This window comes from Montipora capricornis, chromosome 6 (genome assembly GCF_036669925.1).
Source record: "Montipora capricornis isolate CH-2021 chromosome 6, ASM3666992v2, whole genome shotgun sequence".
Taxonomy (NCBI): Eukaryota; Metazoa; Cnidaria; class Anthozoa; order Scleractinia; family Acroporidae; genus Montipora; species Montipora capricornis.
In genome coordinates this window covers 2,411,772-2,421,771 of record NC_090888.1, presented here as the reverse complement: position 1 = coordinate 2,421,771, position 10,000 = coordinate 2,411,772, and the positions used below count along the sequence as shown (strand labels likewise).

At 40.6% G+C, this 10,000-nt stretch overlaps 1 protein-coding gene and 1 long non-coding RNA gene across 2 annotated transcripts in view; one reads left to right on the top strand and one right to left on the bottom strand.

Moving 5' to 3' along the window:
• LOC138051287 (uncharacterized) overlaps positions 1-5,785 on the top strand; it is a 15,233-nt gene extending 9,448 nt beyond the window's left edge. Inside the window, exons 3-4 of the long non-coding RNA XR_011132758.1 lie at positions 4,828-4,891; positions 4,969-5,785. This is a non-coding gene — a long non-coding RNA (uncharacterized lncRNA). The remainder of the gene's footprint in view (positions 1-4,827; positions 4,892-4,968) is intronic.
• The window catches only part of LOC138051283 (diamine oxidase [copper-containing]-like), a 14,744-nt gene that overhangs the window by 4,548 nt on the left and 196 nt on the right, over positions 1-10,000 (bottom strand). Inside the window, exon 2 of the mRNA XM_068897461.1 lies at positions 1-187. This exon is cut by the window's left edge and continues 1,937 nt beyond it. Coding sequence (XP_068753562.1) covers positions 1-184 — 184 coding nt within the window. The 5' untranslated portion in view covers positions 185-187. The remainder of the gene's footprint in view (positions 188-10,000) is intronic.

Here is a 10,000-nt window from a genome sequence, read left to right as displayed (position 1 = left end):
CCCCGTGTGCATCATCCGTTTTGTTTGCCTTTGTGGCTACCACTATCAAAGCAATCAACAACACTATGCTAATAACGATAAATACAATTGCCAACAGCTTCCATGTAAGACACACACGAATGGACTTCCGTCTAGAATGTGACTTCATCATTGGATCACTAGCGTCCACATAGCCACTAGTCATCCTCTGCAAAATAATTTTAAAAAACGATTATAAATCACAAAGAAGCATTAAAGCCCATGTTCACCCTATAGGCATTGCGTACCATGGAACAATTTTCATCTATGAAAATCATGCCAAAGCTGAAATTCATCCAATCAGATCGCTACGCGAAGCAATGCGAATTACCATAACAAAAACAAACGGTCGAAAGATTTTAAAGGTGGGCCTTTAAAATTGGCGGATATCGGATGTGAAGGATCACGTGGCACATTTTACTTTTATTGGCCTTCTCCTTCCCGCTCCACCCGGGCCAAAAGGGTCCCGATTGTCAAAAACCGCCTGGCATGTGGTACAAAGGTTAAGAAAGGCCCCGTTAAGGATTATCCTATTGTTTAGATTGTGGGCTAACCCCAAGGATCTTGTAATCTCCATTTGGCAACTTTGAATTGTTTTAGGAAGTTTTTGCTTTGGTTTTACGTTTGATGACTTCAAACAAAGGTCCCCGGTTTCCTTAATTCAAACCGTAAGACAGCACCCGATCTTTCTGCCCCAATACGCTTACAAAAAACTTGCTGTAGTCTTGTTGATAGAAGAGATGTAAAAGAACGACTGCTTTATGTACAAGAGCAAATAAAATTTGCTAAGGAAATTGAGACAAAGAAAACTGTCCTTTATACTCAAGGTGTAAAAATTGCCTCTTACACTTTTCAAGGAAATTTAGCTCGTGTTTAAACCGGTTAACTTTGAATCACTAATGTGCCGATCAACTCGAAACTTCAACCTCTAACAGAAACGTACAGCTTTCAGCGCTTTAACCGGCAACGAAATGGGAGTGTGGAAACGTGCAATATTGTATTCATCTTAGTATGACAAAGCCGAATTACGAATTATGTTGAAGTTTCGATTTGATCGGTGCATAAAGCCTGGTTTTCACTAGCGATGCAAGCATAAGCACAAGAACCGGGATACAAACTCAGTGGCTTGTTGTTCATTGGAGCTTTTTGTTAGAACAATAGACAACTAACTAACAACAAGTAAGTTGTTTGTGCCTAGTCTTGCGTCGCTAGTGAACAATAGACCTTATTCCAAAATGGCCGTCATTCAATTATTCTTTTGTTTTTATTCAAATTAGCTCTTGATGCCTCGTTCTTGAGCTGGAAATTCAAAACAGTGCCTTGACCGAGGCATCAAGGTCTAATTTCAATAAAAACAAAAGAATATCTAAATGGCGGCCGTTTTGGAATAAGCTGTATACTGGCAAAATATTTTGCTCTCAAAGTACTTAACGTTTGTGCGTTGCCAATGAGATCTTGCAAGTATCTGGGCGGCTGACTTAGCGAACTAACTGCTAAATGAAAATGCTGAGCGAAAATAAAGCAAGGTTGAATTATTCTTCTCATCCTAATTATTGCTGGGGAAAAGGGAGAATTTTAGTAACTGCAAAATTTACACGATCATTTTTCATTCAAAGTATTGAGGGTCCAACATAGGTTTGGCGGGATGCGGGATGGGGCTTAAAATCGAGGCTGGATGTGGGATATGAAAAATTTTAAAGGCGGTATGCGGGATGAAAATACGACGGCGAGACCGGGATATGCTCCGTTTCGTAGGCGGGATACGGGATAGGACAGTTAAATGCGGAATAGCAAGTAACCTCACGTTATGAGTTGATATATTGAAGACATTTTCTCCCTGTTTGGGACAGCGATAAAGCAGAGGTGGACCATTGTATTAAACAAGCTAATAAATTCTACCCTACCATGAAATTCACGGCTGAAATATCAGAGCACGAAGAGTCATGAAAGGAGGGGGGGGGGGGGGGGGTGGCAATCTCAATTCTCAGTTTGGACAAAATCTCAGTCCTAGTGGCAAGTTTTCAAGTTTGTTAGAGATCGCAGTCCCTGCCACTAAAATCCTATCACCTGACAAATGAAAGCGTTCTGAATGCAGTGGCCAGGAACGCCATTCTCCGCTATTCAAATTGCATTCTCAGCAAGGACTCTTTATCTCTCATTCCCAGTAACAAAATCCCAGTTCCCAGTGATTCCCACCGAAAAATCAAGCCGATCCCAGCTCTCATTTTACCCCTCCATGTGAGTACACGCACGTCTGCGCAAAAATATAATTTTAAGGCTCTCATGCAGAACACACTGATGGAGTACGGGCAGGCCCGCATGTTATTAGCTTCTATCTAGAAATGCAATCACATAATGTTCACTCATGTCAATCCCCTGTAAGTGGCGTTTTCAGTCTAACTGAACTTTTGCGTCTACGTCAAGTCATTACATCACTGCTTAACGAGAGTTCATTTTTGGTAATGTAGAAGCTATACAAATGGTTGATGAGTTGAGCTGGAGCAAAGTGGTTTCAACCAGGCGGGATGGATGTAAATGCCCATTCATTACGGCGGGATGGCGGGATTGAATAAAAAATAGCGGCGGGATACGGGATTGAAAAAGCCCATTTTGGACCCTCAGAATTGTGCGTTCATGCATTAGGCGTGTAGAAGTCGCTCCTCCAAGGGCGTAGCAAATTGCCCTTGACAACATGGAAATTTCCTAAGTGGCGAACTCAATTGAGAATTGTAGTAAAAATCCAATGAAGTTAAAAATAACAGATTTGTTAACGTTGAAAAGGTCCCAAACAATGGACTTTTTAAAAGTTTAAGCTGAGCGCAAAGTACAATATTTCAATGACATTTTGTTACGCAAATGGATCAATGGCATGTTCTCAGCCACGCAACGTTTTCACGGTCTGTGAGCATGCAAAATAACCTGAATAACTTGAAGTCGAGCTTTTTCTTGGGAACATAGATTTCGTTTTTCAGGACCGCAGTCTATTTGGCTCATCGGAGCTTCGGGTTAGATCACCGCTGCTCTACCGACTGGGTGGGAAATGAACCACCCTGGTCAGAGTATTTCTCTGTCCTTGTGTGGGCCCATTTCCATTGGTAGGGTTAATGCTCACATGATTCATATGGGGTAGAAACCTGGCACTTCACATTACACTCTAATCAGTTAAGAGCTTCTGCCTGAGAGACCGGGGCAGACTTGGAAATGAAGGTCGGCCGATTTCGCTTAAAATTGGTACACAAAGTACTTATGTCGACTTATGTAATATGCCAAAGTTTCAGCTTCAACGACTTTTTCTTAGCCGAGTTCTGGATATCAGTCCCTCAGGGGTCCCCAGAGGCTGATTTTCAGTGCACTGATTTTGGCCACTTTTAAATCTCTCTTTTAGCAACAGGAAATTAATTTCAGGCAAAAACAAAACCATCTTTGAAAAGCCCTATCCTCAGGCTTTTATGGGTGAGAACATTAGCTCATGGAAATTTTTCTCTAGCCTGTGGCTGTTATCACAACTTAGTCATATTTGAAGCATATGTGAAGCAACCGGAAATGGCCTGTTTTTCAGACCAAATATTTTCCATGCCCAAGTTTTATATCTTGAGGTCTTAGTATCCCTGCAACGTTCAGCCCTTAGTTTAGTAATATCAAGAAAAAAATACTAAGGTTGAGGCTTTTTACTAAGAAAAAAACTTACGAGAAAATGGCTAACCAGGCCACTTCCGGTTAAAGTTTCAACAAAGCGTGTTTGCAAAAATCAGCCATTTAATTTCGATTATCTTTTTACCTTCCAAGTTATGGTTAAAAGAGACTCTGAAGTTAATTGTCACCGAGAAGACTTGCCGTTAATGAGAAATTTTTATGTGATTGTTTTAGGACCGATCAGATAGTGGTCCGACAGGGGTTATAAATTTCGTGGAAGAAGTCTTGAAAATTACGGACAATAGAGCCGCTGCGAAAACTCTTTATTTACCTAACAACACATCTCTTGCCGGTAAATCACAATGCAAAATTGCATCTTTTTCGTCCAAACTGCAATGTTAAGTTTATCTCCTTTGTTCAACTCGTTCAACGTATCACGTCTGTGGCCCGTAGTAATGAAGCGCTAATTAAAGCTTTGTAGTTCCATTCAGTAGTACTATAACCCACCTGTTTGGGCTTTAATATTTTCTGAAGAAAAAAGAACTTATCAGTCTCTTTAAATGCAACCACATCTGTCGTGACACTATTTGAGAATCGATTTGAACCTTTAAGAAATTTCGAATATAATTAAAGTTAATCGTCTAACACAAATTGCAGTCACTCTTCCAATCTATTTGCAAAGTGTCTGGATAAATTCACTTACAAAAAACGCTTACCTGGCTTCACTTTTACAGACATGTCCCTTTCCTACAATCCCTTAAAAGTGAGGTAACATTAGAAACTTAAGCCCCAGCGATAAATTGGTCGCAAGTGCGTCGTTGCGAGTTAGATATACACAGGTCGATTAATACCGTACGTGAGGAGGTCATTGTAGTTTGCTGGCTATGACTGACTTGGAATTCAGTTGTTTTCTCGTGCAGATTCGTCTCCTTGATATTGCAGAGAATGATTATGATAGAACTTGTATGAGAACCTCAATGACATGATTTGTTTACTGAATATTTATTCATACTCAGTGCCCCAGTGTAAATGGCTCACATATGTTGTAAATAATTGATAAGGACGTCCAACAGGGGTCCGTTTTCGCCGCCAATCCGCTAAATTGCTAGAAGATTACTCACGAGCACTCTTTCCCTTTCTCTATCAGTATTTTCCTTTTTTTGCTTTCTCAAACAGCACAGATCCATGGTGGCATCCATAATCGCCCTGGAGGGCCATTATGCATGCTGTAGGAGATAAGGTAAGTCGTCACAAGGCCTAGTGCCCGCTCGTACCTTCTGGAGCTTAAATTGGTTACTGCTCTTCTTTCCTGGACAGGATAATAATCACTGGTGCCCATTTATACATCTGGGTGGAGAGAGGCACTGTTAAAGAAAATTGCCTTCCCAAGACGACATGTCAAAGCCATAGTAACCAGGACCGCCCGATCCAGACTGTAGCCCGCTAACGCGCTATGCCAGTTCCTTTTTGTGTAGAATCCGAATGTAATGTGGACTTTAATCTGTCCTAAATCAACAAAATGCATCGGGGAGGAAATAAATGGCCAGCACTTTCAAAAGAAAGTGGACACCTTGCCGGCTGCTTTGTTTATTTGCGAGAAAAGAAACTATCTGCGATCTATTAGGGACACTGTCACGGGTTGACATGCGCAGTAGCATTCACTCTCTCCCAGACTTGTCGCGCTCGACCGCCATTATGGAAATATCGGTAAGTTGAAGAATTCTGCATATATTTTGCATTAAATGAAGTTTATCTAAAGCAAATGCTATCTTCATCTGAAGCAAATTCCCCTCTGTCTTCGACCTTTCGTTTCCGCCCTGAGTTGATGCGTTTACCGACATGTCCGGATCCTCCGCTAGACGCCATTTTGAATTTGTGATTGCTAGTAACTTGAAAAAGTCAGGCTGACTTTTTCAACTTTCGATCACCCGCACGAGCATGCGCAGACCGTGACCGTGTCCCTTTAAGGGCTCCAAGAAAGCTGAAATATTATATTTCCCAAGTTGCCAAAACAGTAGTCTTTGCCGGAAGGATAACCCACTCCACCCCTATCATATCTTTGGATATATATGCAGTATGGATGCCACCATGGATCTGTGCTGTTTGAGAAAGCAACAAAAGGAAAATACTGATAGGGAAAGGGAAAGAGTGCCCGTGAGTAATCTTCTAGCAATTTAGCGGATTGGCGGCGAAAATGGACCGTGTTGGACGTCCCTATCAATCATTTACAACATATGTGAGCCATTTACACTGGGGCACTGGGTATGAACAGGAGCTCATCTTGATGGGCTCCTGGTATGAATAAATATTCAGTAAACATATCATGCCATTGAGGTTCTCATACAAGTTCAAAACGATTCTCAAGGAGATAGACTATTGATCGAGTTACGAGTTGAGTTGAGTTTGAGTTGAGTTTGAGTTAAGATTGAGTTAAAATTGAGTTAATATTGAGTTACGGTTTTTGGCATATTTGGCACTTAAATCTAATAAATATTAAGTAGAAGTCACTGGAAAGACCATGAAACACCGTTTTCGTGAAGTGCACAGGTGTATATTTACGAAATGGTTTTAAACTGATCAAAACAATCTTGAAATTTCATGCATGGCAGTATCCTTGTTTACCAGTTTACCAGTTTCAGCACTAGGGACTCCTTCGATTCGACTACTGTCTGTTTTGCTGTTATGTGGTCTCATCGACCAATAGTCCCTTTAGAAGATTATGCCAACCGACCATATGGCTCATGAAAAGACCAGACCACAACACTGTGTGGTGCGATCTTTAACATCTCACAGAGTTTATGAACATTGAAGTTTGTGAGACGGGACCTGGGATTTATAGTCCTTGTTCGCGAAGACTTGAAAGTCTAACCATTTGCAGATGTTATTACAATGGCAGTACCCAGTTCTCCTCAATTATTTCAAGACCCTGAGTGTTGCGAGTCCGTCCGGAGTCGAATTCACGATCTCGTCCATAACAAACTGAGCCACCGGCGCTCGGTTGTTCCGTCTAGCGATCAAGTCTATCGACGCAGAAAAGATGTCTTCTTGTAAGGCTAAAGATGGGTTTTACTGCTAAGCCAGCTTATAGCCCCGGCAGCTAAACGATTAAACGTACCGTTTGTCATCCAGCAACGTGGTTTTCATGATCGGCTATCACACAAAATTATCGGAACAAGTGAGCCGCAATGAGGGTTTGCGTAAAATCTGGAACTCGGAACCTGGAACCCGTTTTTTCCCTTACTGACCCTAGCCTCGGAAGTGCCTTTGTCAGTTCTCATTTACGTCACAGTTGCCGACAAAAACAAAAGAAACCGTGAACGAAAAACCAAAAATAATTAATTAGTAAATAACAAGTAACTTCGAACGCTTGCCGACGACTCTTCGATTAACTATCAACATTCCATTGGGTGAGAACCAGAACCCGAAGTGCGCAAAGATGGCAAGTCTTACCATGTAGAAACGGGAAACAGAAGGCGAGCGAAACAAACATCATTTTATATTGTTTTCCCTGATTAATAACAAGTCATATTCTAGAAAAGGGTTTTTAGGCCTAGGGTTAGACAAATGGAAGGTTTAATTTTGGGTTACTTTCGGAAAGGTAAAACAATGACCTGCAAGTACGAGTGACCCGTCAAACTGAAAGTGACTTTTGTTTTAGACCCGGCCCAATCTCGGTCTTAAATTTCTGGGACACTTGATGCCACACATAAGTTCACCCTTCCCCCCCCCCCCCCCCCCCTTCCTTCCTTACGAAGTTGTAGGGAAAAAAACTATTGACTTTTCTCATGAATGCCTAAAGTTATAGCGCAATCAACATTGAAAAGGGGGGAAGGGGTTGCATTTTGGGTTGGTGTCACCATCTTTTTGGCTGGAATTGTAGCTAGGCAACTAGACGTCATAATCAAGTATTACTTGATTACTCGAGGTGCAACTGCTTGGAACCAACAGTCAAATCAAATATGTGAGATAAGGGATCTTGCAAGCTTTAAACGTGCGATATCCTAGGACACATTTTAAATCGCTAGGGCACATTTTTTTACATGGCTTGTTCGTATTATTACATAGTAAATTATGTTGGTTACTAATTATTACTATTGTTTAAATTTCTTTGACATTAAATAATATTTAGCGCTAAGTTATACCTAGTTTATTAGTCGTTTTAACATTTATATCTTGTAATTCTTGTAATTTTTTTGGCATTTATATTTTGTAATTCTTACACGTCATGTCTGAAAACCAGCTTGCTGAGCCATTTACCGTGTTTTAATAAAGTTGATTGATTGATCTTGTCTCTTTCAACTTTGCAGTGAAATGGTTTTCCGACATGTGTGACTAGGTCAAAAATGTTCACTTACTTAAATGCTCGGCTTGCATTACAAAACTTCGGTGAGTAGCAAACGTGACAATCGCGTTTTACAATTTCAGCGGTTATGAGCAAAGAGCGTAATGCGGGCTCTCTTCGTCGTCCTCTTTCGCTTGATGATCGATTGATGATTGATGCCGCACGACAGATACGGTTCATTGTAGCCGCCGGGCTGGCTTTTTATGGCTTACCCTTATCCCTTTGAAGACATCGTTTTAACGTCGATAGACTTTACAGCAGCAACGAGAATGATGCCTTAAAAGGTGTAATAATAATGAGATTGTTTTGATCAGGAAAGCCATGCAATTTTGCAAACATTTATGCAAATATGAAAGAAAAATATGAAAGAAAACAGTTTTCGAAGTGACTTGTACTGAATATTCACTACTTTTAATTCCGAAAAACGCCAAAAACTGTAACTCAATCTTAACTCAATCTTAACTCAAACTACTTAACTCAAACTCAACTCAAACTCAACTCAGCTCGTAACTCGATGAATAGCCGATCCCATTCTCAAGTAGTGTCACGACAGATGTTGTGGTTGCATTTAAAGAGACCGATAAGTTCTTTTTCCTTCAGAAAATATTAAAGCTCAAACAGGTGGGTTATAGTATTACTGAATGGAACTACAAAGCTTGCTTATATCCTGATTTAATTAGCGCTTCATTACTACGGGCCACAGACGTGATACGTTGAACGAGTTGAACAAAGGAGATAAACTTAACATTGCAGTTTGGACGAAAAAGATGCAATTTTGCATTGTGATCTACCGGCAAGAGATGTGTTGTTAGGTAAATAAAGACTTTTCGCAGCGTCTCTATTGTCCGTAATTTTCAAGACTTCTTCCAAGAAATTTTAATATAACCCCTGTCGGACCACTATCTGATCGGTCCTAAAACAATCACACAAAAATTTCTTATTAACGGCAAGTCTTTTCGGTGACAAATAACTTCAGAGTCTCTTTTAACCATAACTTGGAAGGAAAAAAGATGATCGAAATTAAATGGCTGATTTTTGCAAACAGGCTTTGTTAAAACTTTAACCGGAAGTAGCCTGGTTAGCCATCTTCTCGTAAGTTTTTTTTTAGTAAAAAGCCTCAACCTTAGTATTTTTTTCTTGATATTACTAAACTAAGGGCTGAACTTTGCAGGGATACTAAGACCTCAAGATATAAAACATGGGCATGGAAAATATTTGGTCTGAAAAACAGGCCATTTCCGGTTGCCTCACATATGCTTCAAATATGACCAAGTTGTGATAACAGCCACAGGCTAGCGAAAAATTTCCATGAGCTAATGTTCTCACCCATAAAAGCCTGAGGATAGAGCTTTACAAAGATGGTTTTGTTTTTTGCCTGAAATTAATTTCCTGTTGCTAAAAGAGAGATTTAAAAGTGGCCAAAATCAGTGCACTGAAAATCAGCCTCTGGGGACCCCTGAGGGGCTGATATCCAGAACTCGGCTAAAAAAAAAGTCGTTGAAGCTGAAACTTTGGCATATTACATAAGTCGACATAAGTACTTTGTGTACCAATTTTAAGCGAAATCGGCCGACCTTCATTTCCAAGTCTGCCCCGGTCTCTCAGGCAGAAACTCTGAGATTTAACATAGTTGTTCCATTCTCTAAAAGCAACAGCAGTTGCTCGTGTCTTGCGTTTTAAACTGAATGATGCATTTCTGTACTAACTAAAAAGCTCGTAGCTACTGCGGTCACCACGCACGTCTGTGCTTCTAGTTGTCTTACTACCCATTTGTAGTATACTAATCTTATTTTCTCCAAGTGGCTTTATAGCTTAGTTGGTTTGAGCCTGGCATCGGCATCGCGAGGTCTCGGGTTCAAATCCCATTGAAGTCCTGAATTTTTCAGGCTTCCCTACGTAATTGCTAAAATTGCAGTCACAACTGGGAGGCTCATAGCGTCACTTAATCTTTGTATTGTCAACTCCCGTAAATAAGACCAAAAGTCGGAAATCTAGTTTCCATGACCA